General features: G+C 40.2%; 2 protein-coding genes across 2 annotated transcripts; both read left to right on the top strand.

The window, feature by feature from the left end:
* The first annotated feature begins 2,207 nt into the window (after window positions 1-2,207).
* LOC114554386 (single-strand selective monofunctional uracil DNA glycosylase) lies at window positions 2,208-6,479 on the top strand. Its single transcript, XM_028576200.1, has 2 exons — window positions 2,208-2,703; window positions 3,330-6,479. Exons 1-2 carry the CDS (start codon window positions 2,371-2,373, stop codon window positions 3,858-3,860), a joined length of 864 nt encoding a protein of 287 aa, XP_028432001.1. The 5' UTR covers window positions 2,208-2,370; the 3' UTR covers window positions 3,861-6,479.
* A 616-nt stretch (window positions 6,480-7,095) lies between these two features.
* Window positions 7,096-17,110, top strand: LOC114554507 (calcium-binding and coiled-coil domain-containing protein 1). Its single transcript, XM_028576397.1, has 12 exons — window positions 7,096-7,169; window positions 7,784-7,932; window positions 8,081-8,183; window positions 9,245-9,447; window positions 9,645-9,857; window positions 9,980-10,128; window positions 10,210-10,279; window positions 10,479-10,733; window positions 11,066-11,191; window positions 11,510-11,605; window positions 15,484-15,563; window positions 15,941-17,110. Exons 2-12 carry the CDS (start codon window positions 7,801-7,803, stop codon window positions 15,966-15,968), a joined length of 1,455 nt encoding a protein of 484 aa, XP_028432198.1. The 5' UTR covers window positions 7,096-7,169; window positions 7,784-7,800; the 3' UTR covers window positions 15,969-17,110.
* Window positions 17,111-17,562: the final 452 nt, after the last annotated feature.

The following is a 17,562-nucleotide window of genomic DNA, read 5'->3' as shown; positions in this document are numbered from 1 at the left end:
TGGTAATTTAGAGGCAGTAGTACCACAAGAAAATGTTTTCTTTCTTATACGAAGTCCCTGGTATTTGTAGTAAATTATATTGATAATGGTATTAGATGAACAACAGCATAACAGTAGCTATCACAGATTAGTTGTTTTCTTTATTAGTCTTGCATGCAGAGTTATGGTCCTCCGTTAAGATAGGATCTTGATATTGATTATTTTGTGTAGGAAAATGAGTGCATAAGAATAACTTCCTAAAAAAAAAATAAAAAAAAAAATGTTACAATGATTATTGTAAAATGGGCTAACTAATATGTACCCTTGTGATCCAATTAGTTTCAACTATATGAAAATCAGAGGAGAGGCTTCTTACTATTATGCTGAAATAAAATAATTTGTAAAGGACTTTTGTATGCTTACTGGCTGTGTTGACTTCATTTTGAGTTAAGTACAAACGCAGAGACAGCCCGAAAATGATAGAAATTAGTTTCTGTTTCAAATTCACCTGTCGCTTACATTTTATTTTATGTTTGTGTGAAATTATGTTTTGCAATGTGTAATCATGCAACCAGCTAGTCTCATGTTCTGATTAATTTTTTTTAACTAGTACAAACACATCCCTTTCATTTTGACTTTACACATCAGTCCTTACCCAGAATTCCCATCATTACCAATTTGATGGATGAAAAGTATAATTTCCTCTCACATTAGGATATTTTTGGACTCCTGCAACTCAGAGAGGGGTGAGGATGGATGAATGGGCCCCATCCATATTTAAGGATGTTAGGACAAGCTGTGATGCTCAGTGATTGTTAGAAGATACCAAGGCTGGATTACCTAAGAGGGAAAATAACCCAGAGCCCGCAGAGCCCCATAAACCAGCGTGTGAATTATTTGATTTTTGTACACGTTTGAGGTGCCCTGCGTCTTAGTTTGCTCACATATTAAGATAATTTGTGTATAATAAGCTAACCACCAACAAACAAATGAAGTATCATTTGTGTACACACTGCTGACCCACGACTGCGTTGCCATACACCAGAACAGAGCAACCATATCATCAAATTTGCTGATGACACCACAGTCGTGGGACTTACCAACAGCAACCTAGGGTTAGATTTCGTGCAGAGACAGCAACCTCTCTGAATATTGACAAAACAAAGGAGATGATTGTCGACTTCAGTAGGGCTGGAGCATCTCTTCCCCCCCCAACCCCACAGGTCGATGGTAAGACTGGCAAAACGGTGTTTTAAGTTCTTGGGGGTGCGCATCACCGCCAGAACACCACTTCCTTAGTGAAGAACGCCTGCACTTCATAAGAAGGCTAAAGAGAGTTGGTCTGTGCACATCCATCCTCTACAGATGGAGGCCTACCATACTGACATGCTGCATCACTGTTGGGGATGGAAACTGTTCAGCTGCAGACAGGAAGGCCCTGGCAGCGGGTTGTGTAGACAACCCAGCACATCATCACTGGGACAACTTTCCTGCCATAAAGACCATTTACACAGAAAGTTGTAAAAGAAAAGCCTGCAGCATCATGAAGGACTCCTCTCAATCTTTTTCATGTCTATTTTTTTATATATATATATATATATATATATATATATACACTTTTAAGGAGTTTTAGGAGCTTGTTGATTGACTTATAGGTTGGAAACAGGATTTGACATAAAGGTTGATGCTTGACCTTGGAAACACTTATCAGTGTCACTGTAAGGGGAAAAACCCTTTGTTTTCTTTTGGGGGGGCCTGAAATAATATGAAAAAACAAAGGATGACAGAAAGTAACTGAAAAAAACAAAACTAGTTGGTACAGGAATTGGTGGAATGAAATGGCATCTTGGGCCATGGGTATCCCAAGCTTGTAGATTGTGTAAAAAAACATTTGTCTATAAGGCCAAAGAGGCAGGTCATCTAAAAAAAGTGCTCTAAGATCTAGAAGGGTTTCCTTTATCTGTGGAAGGTGCCGCTGCACATACAGTACACGTGTGCATTGCTTGCACTAATGTCCCACCAGAGGGGTCCATGAGTGGGTCTGCATCTGCTCCGGTCAGCGCAATTTAGTGCCATGTTGTTGGCTCAGGTGTGTCTGGGCAAAAAAAAAAAAAGAATATCCTTTTGATTCGCTGTAATGACACAAGTGTTGCTGTAGAGGGCGGCAACCGCTTTGAATGCAGTTAGATGACGAATTAGCAGGCGCAGAGGAAGAAATGACCAGTCAGTCTGAGTCCTCCCTGTCTATGAGTCCTTCCTATGAGTCCCTTCCTATATAGCTCGTCTACATAAGCTTCCAGCACAGTTTACATTGTCAAAACTTTAGTGAAGCTGTTATAACGTATCGTTGATGCTACGTTTTTATCTGACAAACTACGCTTACAGTCCAAAATGTTAGATGCCAATGCATCTGCAAGTGACACGGATACGCTCGCTCGTGGAGATGGGGAGAAGGAACTGCCTTTGTGTGAGTCAGAGGAGCAGGGTTTGAAACTGGTACCGGAGGTCAACATGACCCCCTCCTCCAGGTTTCTGCAGGTTGAACTGGAGCTGAACGCCCACCTCCGTCGGCTCACCTTCAGCGAGCCTGTCCGGTACATTTACAACCCGCTGGAGTACGCCTGGGTCACCCACCGCTGCTACGTGGAGAAGTACTGTCAGGGCGGACAAAGGATCCTGTTTTTAGGGATGAATCCGGGACCTTTCGGTATGGCACAGACCGGGGTGAGCACAGCATATAGATATAGATTTTCATTCTGTTATTTAGCAGATCAGCACAGGGGCATGGATAATACTGTAGTACTGCACGATGGTCTGATTGCGGAAGCTAACCAAAACAACAACAACAACAACAACAAACATTTTTTCAACTGGAGCAGCCAAACATCAGTGATATTAGCCTACTATCAATTAGGCATTTACAATCTAAGGGTGTAGTGTAATATCACCTAGGCAAAGCAGGCATCTTCTCTGGGGCCCCAGACCATTAGGGGCCCGAAAGTCCCATATTCAATGTGTGTCAGTTGGTTTGTAATCTGATTTATTTCAACTTTGTTTGGAAATATTCACTTTTAACTGAAATTAAGTGCCTTAAGTTAGATGGATCCTGTATTATATGTTTTGACTACCTGTCCTGTGGAGGGATTGTGCATTTAAATGAATATACCTCATGGCCTTACATTAATTTGCGTACCATCTCTTATAGTACACACCTAGTTTGAGCTATATTTTTCCAGTTTTCCTTAACCAGATTTTGGTGTGCTGGTTACCTATAACAAACATTTTTGACTTGTTTAAAATCAATGTAATTTACTCCAGTAACTGTAAATGATATACTTTGTTTGTCACAGGTCCCCTTTGGTGAAGTAAGGTCTGTTGTTGATTGGCTGAAGATCACAGGGGAGGTTGGTCATCCTCAGGATGAGCATCCTAAGCGGCGGATCACCGGACTTGCCTGCACTCAGAAGGAAGTGAGTGGCGCCCGTTTCTGGGGCTTCTTCAGGAAGTTGTGTGGCGAACCAGAACTGTTCTTCCAGCACTGCTTTGTGCACAATCTATGCCCGCTCATTTTCATAGGTGCCAGTGGGAAGAATCTAACCCCCCCTGAGCTGCCTGCAGGTGAACGGGAGGCCCTCTTGGCCCTGTGTGACGTTGCACTGTGCCAGGCGGTGGAAGCATTGGGCGTCTCCATGGTGATCGGGGTTGGAAGGGTGGCAGAGCAGCGGGCGCGGCGAGCTCTATCAGCAGCAGGTGTCAACGTGCGTGTCGAGGGCATCATGCATCCGTCACCCAGAAACCCACTAGCCAATAAGGGCTGGGAGGAAGTAGCCAACGCCAAGCTGGCAGAACTTGGTGTCTTGTCACTGCTGAACAACATGTGAGCTATTCAACCTTCTCTGACACGTGCCTTCAGTTATCAGTAGCAGCATGGATTGCGCTGACTCTGACAATGGACCATGGTGTGAGGAGTTTGAGTAAGAGACTACCGTTGCATTCCAATACCCATACTTGCATACTATTTAGTAAGCCAGGAAAAGATTTAGTATGTCCCAAATAATATGTCAAAGGCAGTATGCTAAAAATTCCAGGATGTCCTACTGGATGTCTTATTGCTGTGTTCCAATTGTATGCTAACATCATGCAACACTACATACTTTGTAAGGGCAGCTGCAGTACATACTAAAGTAAAAAAGAATATGCAATTTGGAATTCAGCTTTAGTGTTTGTAAACACATCTGTTCAGCAACTGCACATTTTCTTCTGTAAAGATCTGTCTGTTCATTTTAAGATGGCTTTTCTTTACAGTTCAGTGCGTGTGGAGCACGGCACTAGGCTGTGCAACAAACAATACAGGTGTATTGTGTAAAAAAAAAAAAACTAATCACTATGTTACTATAAGGTGCTCTGGATGTGCTTGTAAATTTATAGCTCAGGGTGTTTCAACTTTAAATTCAGCCTGACCGCAGGCATTACCGCCTGTCCCAATATGATGATGCATATTGGGACACACAATGAACACTAAACATGACAATGAAAATAGATTCCAAAATGCAGTACTGTGAATGCACGTACTAGATATTTTAATTTACCTTCAAAAGGTATTAATTTACCAAATTAAACAATTGTCATTTTAACTTTAAAAACAAGGCATTTTGCCTACCTACCTATGTTTCCAAAAATAAATCCATAAAGGTGCAGTCCATACCTTACTGTCAGAAATATTCTGATATGACAAAGGTATTTTGTAAATATACAGTTGTATTGTTCATGCTGGACCACTGTGCAAGACTTTTCTTTTAAAAAAATCTTTTTAAATTGTCTTTTTTTTTGGGGATAATGCATTTTATTTCTTTACACACAGATTTTGATCCAATTCTGTGTATTTCTGGGCTCAGCACTCTTGGTGTTTTAATAAATATAGAGTAATGAAATATAAAAATCATTATCTCCCTCTGGTAATTGAACGATGAAGGCTTACTGACAACTAAGCAAGATATTTAGCATGTTAGCATGGTAATATGCTAAGTAAGGCTTAAATTGATGGGAAATGAATTAGTTTTAGCGGTATCCCTTCATGAATGAAGTGGAGCCAGGTGAAACAAAAAATGTGTCTTGTCGCAGTAGAAAAAATAAATAAAAATAATACAATTAATAATGTCTGAATTCCATTTAGCTGCTACAGTGTCAGGGTCCTGGCATTGTGCATGCTGGCTCACTGTCACGGCTTCCTGGGACACTGGAATAGAACAGAGCCAATGTTAATGGTATTATTGACAAGTGCTTTTCCTACTATGACAAGCCAAAACATGGTTTCTCTGAAAAGGCTAAGACAAAATCAGTGGAGACCTTTGAAAGTATATTCTCTCAGCAGCTATTGTCTGCCTACAACTAAAGGCAAGAACTTTGTAAGAATTAGTGGAAATTCTAAAATAACATCTCTTCAGGGCTCTGAGATTAAGTCTGTAATTCAATAAAAGTATCTGGTAATTGTAGTTGATGATTCCAGCAACTAATGAAAAAAAATGAATTTGAAATTGGGTTTTTATTTTAGAAACAAGTCTTTTCCTTCGAAGGCCTAAAGGAGACTTGTTGCTGCCATCTTTATGTCTGTGCTGGACTATGGTGATGTTGTATACATGTATGCATATTCGCAATGTCTACACTTGCTGCGTACTGTCTACCATGGAGCACTGATATTTATTACAAATTTTAAATCCCTTACCATTGTTCTTTGTATGCTTCGGTCAGATGGTCTGCCTCGTCCCCCCGTAGAATTAACCATTGGCATATTCTTATTTATTTAAAGCTATCTTTGGTCTGCTTCCATCTTACATACATATCTACATCCTTAAAAAAAAGCATGGAAAGTTATTGTATTCACTCCCAGGACTTATTTTAGGACCAGGACTTAATTGGGGAAAATGGTGTTTAAGTCTGCTGCTCCTTCTGCTTGGAAGCATTTGCAAAATGACCTGAATTATCAGGAGCTGGTGTCTCTGGATGGATTTAAAGGAATTCTAAATGACTTAGAGGCAGGCACATCTGACTGTAGATGTTTTGATTGATTGATCCCTTGTGTTAATGACTTGTGAAGAATGTTGATGAAGGATTTTGCTATTTTATGATTCTGTAATTTGTTCTTTGTTTTTCAATTTTAAATTGTTATGCGTTTTGTTTTTGTGTCTGCAGCATTGTTAATTGTGATGGTGCCTGTCTTGGCCAAGACGCTCATGAAAAGAGATTTTTAATCAGGATGAGACTCCCCTGGTTAAATAAAGAAATTAATGAAAATGAAAACTTCACCACCAGTCGTGACATAACACAATGAGCTGGATCTGTGTTAACATCAGAGCAACCTATCACAGTATTCAGCACCCAACATACATGCACTCATCTATCTTACGGTTTTAATACGCTAATGTACTGTAAATCTCTAGTTTTCCAACTGTCTACCATAATAATGGATTTGTGCTTATTAAACTACACTGCCATCAAGCGTTCACAACTGGGACCACAATTCTTACGCAATCACAGACTTTTTTTTTAAGTCAGACTTATAGAATATTTTATGTGTAGGACAGGTGGTTTTTCTAAATCACTAAAACATGGAAATGGCTCATTCATTTTACACAAAACACTGTTGAAAACCTGTGAAGCTTTTCTTTGCTTCAGTATTTTTTAGAGTTTGCACAAAAATGCAGGAAATGCCCACATTATAAATGAACCAATCAAGAGTTGAATCATATTGTGGATGTCTGTTGTTAGACTGGGGATTCTACTGTTATGCCTTCCACTGATTCCAGGCCAGTGGGTTCACTGAAGTTGTTATTAAGAGAAATGTTTAGCCTTTAGCATAGTTCCTTTCCTCACCCCCTCCACTGCCATTACTGAGAATTGCAATGAGCAATAACTACCAACAGCAGATCCTGTATCCTATAACTCTGTCCTATAATGGGAGTTGAAGTCCACAGCACTGCTTTGCCTTGTGATGTGCTGTGTAGTCATGAACAGCATCTCCCATGAGTCTCCCAGCATCACTAATTTTACTTGGGGGGTCCACATGGTTCAGGAGATGTTGTGAAACTCTTGCACCTGACAGGATAGCTCATTACTATCTTCAGATTGATCCACAGCTCTATCATTCATGAGGTGGCAGAAAAGACATCACATTCATTTCTCAGCAGAATAAGGTAAGAAAACATTGACACCACAGATTTATTCATTTGTAAATCCAACCAAACAACTATCAAATGTTCTAGAAAGCCATGAGGATGTTATTGACAGATAGAACTGACAAAAATGTGTTAACTTGGAATAAGAACAAGGAAGAGATGAACCTGTGTTTTGTTTAAATTTTGTTTTGTTTTTAATTAACAGAACCCATTTCAGAGCACGTATTATTTATTGATTACTTAATTGCAAATTTAGCTTAGGTTGTTGGTTTTTAGGAATGAAATACAAGGCATGGAAAACCATTATTGTGTCAGTGTAGGAATATTAAGCAGAGCTATTAGTTGGCTAAGGACCGTCTTTTATGGTCAATAACTAATGCTAAAAATCATGGATACACTTATACAATGCACCATTGTTCTATATTTCGGAGAGTACATGGGTATAACCTCAGGGCTCAGTGGGCATATGAGCTTGTTGTTTATAAACATATTGTATGGCCATAGGCGGCTGCTGTTATGACCTAGGCTGCATTCCTGATCTAACTCTGCTATCACCTTTCATCAGCTGTTCTCCTCCACACTGAAACTGGAGCCCATTTCACTGGATCCATGTATGTTTTCTTCCTAAACAGCACAGCTTCCTATTACCATGGATAAACAGTCCACAGTGGTGTTTCGTAATGTGGGGCAATGGTACTTCCCCCAAACCAGAGTGGAGTGCCACTACAGTCTGACCTCCGACCATCAGTGGAGCAGCAGTGACTGGATAGGGATTTTTGAGGTAGATTTGCCCACTTTAGCACCATTCCTCCACACTGAAACAGCAACCATCTTAGCAAAAAAAAGTTCTGTGTTGTGGAGCTGTGATGGGCAAGCACATTTGTATGTTTTGTGGTTTAAAATGTTTTTTGTTTTTTTTCATGTCACAGATGGGCTGTTCTTCACTGAAACAGTTTTACACATATACATGGGCTCTTGTTCCTGAAGGCTACACTGAGGGTACCAGTGTCAGCTGCTGGGTACTTTTCCCAGGTAAGAATTCATTCAAACATTTAAAGACTAATAGGGCACATGGAGAGCGCAGAACTCCGCCAAGGCATGCCCTATTTTACAATGTAAATGCTGTGCGAAATGAATTTTCACAGTGTGGAGCAAATATTTCCAATTATTCTGACACCATATCTATGCAGCACAAACGCTCTATCTCACCTTGTTAATGAAAGTGAAAACTAATTTGTGTATCTCTCCCCCGTGATTCTGAATCTGCTCCAAAATGTAATGGGTTCTTCCATGACCCATGATAAACCCTTTCACCAGGTTTCATAATTTGTTGCCGTAATCCTACTGACAGACAAAAAAACTGCCGAAACCGAACACACAGCCCGCTTGGCGGAGGTAAAAATATGACAGAGTTGATAATTCAATAAATCTTCTTTATATTCTTACATTAAAAAGTAACACCATCTATCTGGTTGAAAGTTTCAAGTCTGTTGCACCTCTGTCGTACCTGTGACCACACCCAATAATTGATGTTAAATTCAAGCTTATTTGTGTGGGTCGTTGAGGGCTAATTAAGAGCTTGTTGTGCTCCACTGTTCACATTTTGTATTCTGCAATACCATGGTTAAAGCTATAGTGCGTAGTTTCTGTCTCCCCCATGAGGAATTCTAAGTAATGACAGCAATTCTGTCAGTGCATCCACATGACACAAGTCTTCAGCGCTTCACCCCCCTCCTCCACACAGTTGCTAGTAGCCAAGGAGGACATGGAGGATTAAAAAACAACATGATGAACTCTTCAGAAGAGGTAATTATCTTTTCTCGAGTTTCTGCGGACGACACCAATTTCTGAACATAGCCATACTGAGAAATACAGAAAGAGTTGTATGGAGCTGATAGTCTTAATTAGCTTGGTATCAACTCATTTGGCAATCGCTTGAATGTAACGGACGTTCATTATTATAAAAAAGTTACGCACTAAAGCTTTAAACATCAAATGTAATTGATTAATTCATTTTTTTCTAAAAAATAACTGAAATATAATGTCTTATTATATAATAATATACCTCTAATATTGTCTATGTCTTGATACAGCACACTACCTGCCCCGCCCCAGTTCTGTGGAGTATCAGTTTATATATGTGGATAAGATGGGAAAGGTGTGTGCTCGCAGTCGCCCCTTCACTTTCTGTACTCCCAAGCCGTTGGAGGAGTTGGAGACCCTGAAAGAGGAACGAGAGGAGGACGACGGAGAGGAGGAGCTGCTCCTAGTCATCCCCAGGTCTCAGCTGCTGCAGGTAAAAAATTAAAAAAACTTCAGTACTGCATTCAGCCATTTCTGATATACTCTTCCCTTTATAGTCATAATAAGAACAAGGCACTTCAGTGCAACTATTGTAAATCAATTGAGTAGAACCACTATAACATGACAATGTATCCATTTCACGCTAACATGTTTGAATATCCTTTTCCTCTATCCACATGTTGTGAACAGAGTCGGCTGGAGGAATGCTCAAAAAAACAAGCGGATATACAGCAGGCTCTGGACATGGCTAAAAAGGAGGCAGAGAATGAGAAAAAGAACAGCAGGAAAGCAAGGGAGAACTGGGAGCGCGAAAGTGAAGCAATGAAGGAGGAGATCTCAGAGCTTAGAGACAACTTGAGACACAACTGTGACATGTTAAAGAAGATTGATGGAAAACACAAGGTACAGACAAGCCACCAGGTGTCTTTGGGTAGCCATCTCATTTTTACCTTGAAAAAGTTCTGAATTTCATTAATTATGGATAATCTATAATCATTTTTTTCTTCTCTCCACAATATTGAAAGAATGTGAAATATAGTCAGGAAAACCTGACATCTGAACTGAGTAAACTCATGGCTGAAAATGCTGAGAGTCAGCAGCGAATCAAAGACCTGGAGGAGGAAATCAAGGGCCTGAATGACAGGGAGAAAGAGGAAAACGGGGAACTGGAAAGGCAAGTGTGTTTGAGACATATACTAGCTTAAACATTTGTCTTGGTATATTTATTTCCTAAAACTAACTTTTTGCCCCACAGGCTGAAGGAGAGAGTGAAGAAAACGTCCAGTCAAATGAAACACGATGAGGAAAAGAGAAAGTGTCTGCAGGTAATTGGTTGGTGCTTCCTCTTTTGTAAAACACAGATAGCTTGGTCAGAGGGTGGAACAGGAACTCTTACACAAGACTCCTGGATCAATACTGGATCAGGACAGATTGAAATGGTTATATACAGTATATCATCTTGCCAAGTAGAGCTCTAAACGTTTTCACTTTGCTGTTCCCTCTTGGCCTCTTGTCTCCGTGCAGGTGGAGAACGAGGCTGCTCTGGCGGAGGTGCGAGGGCTGCAGGAGCGTCTGGTGGCTAGTGAGCAAGTAGCCGAGAGCCTGCGCAGGGAGCTGAGAGAGCTGGGCACCCGTCAGGGCCATACCCACACCGAGCTGCATCAAGCCCGGCTGCAAGTAGCCCAGCTCACCCTGCAGCTGTCTGAAGAGAACTTGGTCCTCAGGGAGGAGCGTGCCAACTGGGTTCTAGAGAGAGAAGCTTACAAACATGCAGCAGAAGTGAGAATACAGCAAAGCACATATACACATAGGTGTCGTTTTTATTTAGGGGGGCAGTTTTGGGGTGGGCCAGTGCAACCCACCCCAAAAACCTATTATAATTTCCTTTACATAAATAAAGACATTTGCACCATAATTTGATGCAGAAAAGGCACAAATTGTTGCAGAAAAATTCACCACAATGTAGAAAATGAAGTGTTTGATGCTTAAAATTTCAATTTTGCTCAAAAGTGGAGATCTCAAACCCCCTAATGTTTAACCTAAAGTTAAGCCCTTGCATACACACCTATAAGTCCACCTGACTTTGTTGTTAAACTTACTTTTTTATGCAGACGGATACAAAGAAATTACAAGAACTGAGCTGTGAGGTGCAGAGGAAGGAGGAGTGGCTACAGGAGGAGAGGGTGGAGAGGGAGAAACTAGAAGTAGAGCTTGGGCAAGAGAGAGATTCCAATCGAGTAAGTAAATCAAAGTACATCACAGTCACCATTATTCAACACACAAACACATTCTGCTCTATATATAACTGCTTGTGTGCCGCAAATCTGCATCATCTGTGGCTCAGATTACGTTTTGAAAACTGGAGAACGATGCCAGGGTTCGCCGTGGTTCTTTCATTACTCACATGCGGGCACAAATAGAAAAGCTTCCATGAACAGCGAGTAAACATTTCCCCTCACTGTCATGTGATCGACAACAGCAGGAAAAACAAGACAAGCCAGGTCAGATGTGTGGGTGTTGAGATGGCGTGAGTGTAATGCTGCTGCCCTCTGTAGGTGCTGCTGAGTGATACTAAGCGAGAGCTGCTGGAGCTGAAGGCCAGCGTGAGGAAAGCCCAGAAAGAGAGAGAGGAGCAGAAGGTGGAAAAACAGGCAAGGATTCCACACCAGACCACACAATCTTTGTATATTACTTTATATGATATATCTTAATAAGATGGCTCTTTTAGCCAAGAGTATTAATTCCACCTACATTTTTCTTATGTTCAAGCACCCAATGCACATTGGAACATGAATAAATTTTTTAGTTTTTAATTTGATAATAGTGGTGAGAAAGTAACTAAGTATATGGAACACATTTGTTACTTGTTATTTTGCAGATTCAGATTAATAATACAAAACTTAATATGATGTATTATTGGGGGCCAAGCAGTCTATGGCGGCCCATAGAACCGTACAGTAAAAAGTTGGGAAATTTGGCACATTGATTTGGGACACTCCCATAATTTATTTCACCAACTTTTAGGTCTGCACCACAGGCAGTCTAGTGCCACCAATGGGCCAAAATTTGCATTGCATTCATGCCGATTTTGAACATCGAGATATAGTTGGAATCATTGGATGACGCCGAACTCAACGCATCCCATGATGTCAATATTCGCCATGTTGGACCTTCCGCCATATTGGATTTGATCAAAAACACTAAAAAGTTTTCACAGGTCACAAAATTGGTCCAGTTTTCACGAAACTTGGCACAGATGATCTTCAGACCATGCCTCACAAAAGTTATCACATTGCACATTGATATTCGACAGTGTTTGCCCTCACAGCCAATTAAAGTCGATGGTGAAGCTGCCAAACAGGAAGTGAACTCATATCTTGGAAAGTCTTTCACATATCAACACCAATCTGGTGACCTTAGACCTATAGGGGGCGCTGTAATTAGCAAAATTACATTTTGGCCTATAACGTTTGATGTGTTTGGAATTAAAACGTACTAGTGGTGTCTGTTAATACTGTGGGAGGTTCTAAGGCCGACAGATGCCAATTTGTGACTTTGCTTTCACGTATCAAAACCAATCTCAATACTCATGAACCAATTAGGAGGAGGTCAAGAAATTTGCAGACTTTTGACCACTAAGGGGGCGCTATAATCACAGGAAGTAGGCTCATATCTCAGCAACACTTTCACGTATTGAAACCAAACTTGGTACATGGACTTGGGACCCCATCCTGAGGAAGCACAATACATTTGGAGTCTTTTGACTACTAGGTGGATGATATAATCACAGGAAGTACACTTTAAATTTCCCATTGTTTTGGGATCAGTACAAATCTATCTATCTATCTATCTATCTATCTATCTATCTATCTATCTATCTATCTATCTATCTATCTGTCTATCTGTCTATCTGTCTATCTATCAATCTATCATATCTCAGCAATGCTTTTACGTATAGAAACCAAACTTAGTATATAGACTTGGGACCCCATTCTGAGGACACACAATCAATTTGGTGACCTTCGACCACTATGGGGGTGCTGTAATCACAGGAAGTGAGCTCTTAGGTCAGCAACGTTTTGATGTATGAAGTCCAAACATGGTACAGGGACATGGTAGCTGATTGTGAGGACGTGCAAGGAAAGTGGTGCCATTTATCCTCTAGGGGCACTGTAATAAAGAAAGTGAGCTCATGTCTCAGCAAAGCTTTGATGTACTAAAGCCAAACTTGGTACAGGGACTTGGCACTTGATTGTGAGAACGCACAAGGACATTAGCCGCTTTCCGACCAGAGGGATTTTTGCAGTTCCTAGAACATCAAATTCCTACAACCCTTTTTTACTCGTGTTCCGACTGGACCAATTTGGGGATTTTTAAGTTCCTCTGGCCACAGTTCCTGTAACTCTTTCAGGTCCTACTTCAGGGCAGGGTCTTTTCGCTGTTCCCTTTTCAGCATAGGGACCTAGGTCAACAAGGGTTGGGTTTGTTTAAATATCACAACACATGTCCATCATAAGATTAACGGGAACCTGTGGTTAACTGTCTTTTCGGAGTTAAACTACACAAGCACGCCCTGCGGGCTTGATAACCTTGCTGGCCGGCCGTCATGCACGCACACACACACACACACACACACGCACACGCACGCACACACACACACACACACACACACACACACACACACACACACACACACACCACGGCCACAGCGCAGCAGGTAGGCTAGAGGCGGGGGAGAGAGAGATACCTGTTTCTCTTTGGGAGACTTGTTTAAATTATGACAAATATGCTACATTAGATTTAGTATTTAGTTCATACTGTTTTTGGTGTATCTGATTTTAACACTATAAAGACCATTGCCGTGCTTGCATCACTCCCTTACCCCTCCTACCAGTCCCTATGGCCACTTGGCCAGTGCGAATGCAAATGGAAAAAACGGTTTTGGGGGAGAGTAGTTAGTAGATCTGCTTAGAAGTGGACTTTTCCCATAACTACGTTCCTGTAACTACTTGGTCGGAAAGCAGCTATAGGTGTAATTTGGCCTCTAGGGGCACTGTAACAAAGTAAATGAGCTGATATCTCAGCCATTCTTTATCCAATTGCCATCAAAGTTGCTGTGAGTGCTTGCTCATGCCATGGCAACGCCATTCCTGCTAGTGTACTGCTTGGCCCCCTCATTCCTGCTTGCAGCTATATTTATAGGTTAAGATACAATAAGACTTTAAAGCTGCAACATTAGTTATGAACACTTATCAATTTAGTTCTTATTCCTTGTCTTCTTCCTCTTCTTCTTCGAATCTTCCTCAAATCTGTGGGTTTAAAATTGGACACTCGCAGGAACTGGTGAACTACATCCTTCAGTTAGAGCAGAGACTGAGGATGGTGACAGAAACTAAATCAAATGGGATAATTCCAACATGCATCTGTAAGTAATGAAGTCCCATTGTACACAGCACTATTTCACTGCACTGTGAGTAATGTAAAGTATCAAAGTGCAGACTTAATACTGATTTTAAATAGCTCCTGGCTCTCCCTCTGAGGATGATGAAGATGCTTCTTCAGCTTCTCCCAGATCAATCTGTTCGCCTCTTTTCCTGTCCACTCACCTGGAACAGCCCAACAGAGCTGAGCTCCTTGCTGCTGAGACACACGTCCACAGCAAAAAAGACACATCAGCGTCTGACACACAGGTGTGCCATCCTATTCACACATAAACCAAACAAAGCACCACCTGCGTCGGAGCTAACAGACCTGAGTGAGCAAATATTTGACTAGTTTCATTTGTCCTGCGAGTTTTTGCTCCAGTTCCATTGTTGTCATTGCTGACTGGTAGAAAGAAGTCATGAGGATGTATTCATTCTAACTGGCTTAGGTTTAGAAGAGGAAACATGGAAGAAAGACGTGCAAACCAGAACACCAAAGTTGTAAATTCACAGAGAAGCACAGACGGTTTAAAAGGTGGTCAAACAAAATTATTCCTTGATGCTCAGCACACTGGTAGCATCTTAACTCGATTAAGAACATCTTATGGCAATCACATATTTTTCACATCCGTGAGAACAAAAACATTGTGTTCTTATTGCTCAAGTAATCTGTTATTAACTTGACTTGGAAGTCAAAGATTAGGGGTTTAGACTATAGATCAGGGTTACAGACTCCATTTTGCTACCTTGTAACCAACAGTCTTGTTACAAGATCAACAAGTTTATATTTAAATGCTTTCACTCAAATGAGCTCTTTATCTGTGTGTAATTATGCTTTATCTTACAAATCCACAGCAGTAAAATGCAATTAATGCAAAACACTTTATTTTGAAATGTGATTAAGATTATATTTGAAAATATACAACTAAGAAATATATTAAGGTATTTAGATGCTAATAAATGTAATTAAATGGTAGATTTAAAATAAAAATAAAAACACTGATCCATTTCATTGGTTTTCACACAAATATTTTGGGTGTGTATATTATTAAACGACAGATAGAGCTGCAGTTTACATCCATCTCTGCTTCTGCCTTTTCACTCAGGATTTGACAAGGCAGCACTGTGTGGAGTGTGGTGAAGGGAAGCAACTGGTCCTACTAGAACTCATCGACCCCATCCTGAGGTGACAATTCTGGCTTTCTACCAGCCACACAGTGACAGTACACACCCTGTTTCCCTCCTCCACCTCTCATAAAATAGTATGTGATGACTTCATTCACACTCCTCCCTGGCCAACCGGTTCCTGTTTTAGAAAAGCTGTCGTTCCACTTACCGGGCACTTTCTTTTCTTGTAGGAAGATTAAGAGAGCACTAGAGAGTACAAATAATAGTGCAATAAGAGTAAAAATAGCACATATGATCAAATAAGTGTATGTTATGCGCACAGTAGATCAGCAGGAGTTGAGACATTGAATTTTTAAAAACTGTTTTACTAGCAGTGTTTTATTTTTATATGCTCAGCACCTTCTGTAAAACTTTGAATCCTCTTTCTCTCTGCAGTGAGCTGGCCGACTCCCCCATGTGGTAACAAAAAGAAAGATGGATGGAAAGTTGCTTGTTTACCACTGTGATGCAGGTTCATGTGGGTCATAAGAAACCTTTGGAATTATTCTGTTCTTGTTTTGTAGCTTTTCATGTATAAATCGGCCTTCACAAAGGTCAAATGTATAGTGCAGAGCTTTTACCTCATGGGTGTCCATATTCAAAGACAACAGCACAATGTATAAGTCTTAAGTGTCCAGAATTATTTTATAAGTATGGCTAATGGTGTTATTACTGATTAAGGATTAATTAAACTCCTTTAGACTTAAAAATGTTTATTTTAGACTCTATTTGTAATCCCTAGATTTTCTAGCTTTTTTAGCTGATTACAACTGTTTTGAGGAAAGCGTCATTGATGCCTTAATTAGCTTTGATTAAATACATTTTGTTTTGGTGGCATATCAGCCCGTAACCTCTGCATGTGAGTGTAAATCTTGAAACCGTGTCAAAAGTGTGGGTGTGTGTGTTTACAGACAAGTGTGAAATGTAGTGCTGCAGCTTGTTGAGCACAGCGTCAGGTTTGAAAAACATGAAAGTTAATTTATGAATTTTTTGTTTGTTGATCTGAGCTTCTGTTGAAGAGATGGGGCTCTTCAATGAAATATGATGATAAATACATGTTGATGGCAGCCTGTATTTTTGAAATTTCATCCTAATACTTTCTGTGTAAAAGTTTGTAAAGGGATGGCAAAGAAGACGACAACTGGACGTTGAAAGGTCTAAGAACAAAAAGCGCCCTTTATCAAAATACAAGAAAGACAATGACAAGCAACAAATAAGAAAAAAATCTAAATCTAAAAACATGAACAGATTGTGTGTGTGTGTGTGTGTGTGTGTGCGCGCGCGCGTGTGCGTGCGTGTGTGCGTGTGTATGTCAGAGCTATTTTGGTCTAAGTCCAATTGAAATAAAACTGATGAGGTGTCTGAATCCCTGAACATGAAGATAAAGATTGTGTGTATAAAAAGACATCAGTTAAAAAACAACAACAAAATGTATCAGAGATCAGATGGTTCCAGCTTTAAAAGTCATTTGAGAATCATTTGAGAACATGAAATGACCTCACATCACACAACACAAAGTGAATATATTTTACATCAATGACCTCAATAAAGTTTCTATGAATTAAAGTTGTTTTGTTTGTTTTTGTCCAAATGTAATGCAATGTAATATCTTTGGTCTTTTGTACTTTTCTAACTCACATGCTCACAATACCTCTGGGGTCTTTGTGACCTCTTCCATGGTTTATCTATTGCACCAGTGTTTAATTGGTTAATCATTTCAGCTGTACTTGACTTGTAGGCCGTCACATTGTTAGGTTGTTTCATTTATAAAGATCTTTTTTATAAACTACACGTGTTTTGTGTGCAAAAATCTTCATTTATAAAATAACTAGTAACTAAAGCTGTCAGATTAATGTAGTGGAGTAAAAAGTAGAATATTTCTCTCTGAAATGTAGTGGAGTAGAAGTAGAAAGTGATATGAAAAGAAAAGACTCAAGTAAAGTACAAGTACCTTACATTTGTACAGTACTTAAAGCAACACTATGTAACTTTTAGCTGCAGCTGTAGTTCCAATGAGA

This window comes from Perca flavescens, chromosome 4 (assembly GCF_004354835.1).
Source record: "Perca flavescens isolate YP-PL-M2 chromosome 4, PFLA_1.0, whole genome shotgun sequence".
Taxonomy (NCBI): domain Eukaryota; kingdom Metazoa; phylum Chordata; class Actinopteri; order Perciformes; family Percidae; genus Perca; species Perca flavescens.
The sequence above is the reverse complement of the archived record's forward strand: the minus strand, read 5'-3'. Positions and strand labels throughout refer to the sequence as shown.

Coding starts and splice junctions, on each gene's coding strand:
- LOC114554507 (XM_028576397.1), top strand. CDS start 7,801: ATGGATAAACAGTCCACAGTGGTGTTTCGTAATGTGGGGCAATGGTAC. Junction 10,734..11,065: donor CTTACAAACATGCAGCAGAA/GTGAGAATACAG, acceptor TTTTTTATGCAG/ACGGATACAAAGAAATTACA. Junction 11,192..11,509: donor AAGAGAGAGATTCCAATCGA/GTAAGTAAATCA, acceptor TGCCCTCTGTAG/GTGCTGCTGAGTGATACTAA.
- LOC114554386 (XM_028576200.1), top strand. CDS start 2,371: ATGTTAGATGCCAATGCATCTGCAAGTGACACGGATACGCTCGCTCGT. Junction 2,704..3,329: donor TCGGTATGGCACAGACCGGG/GTGAGCACAGCA, acceptor TGTTTGTCACAG/GTCCCCTTTGGTGAAGTAAG.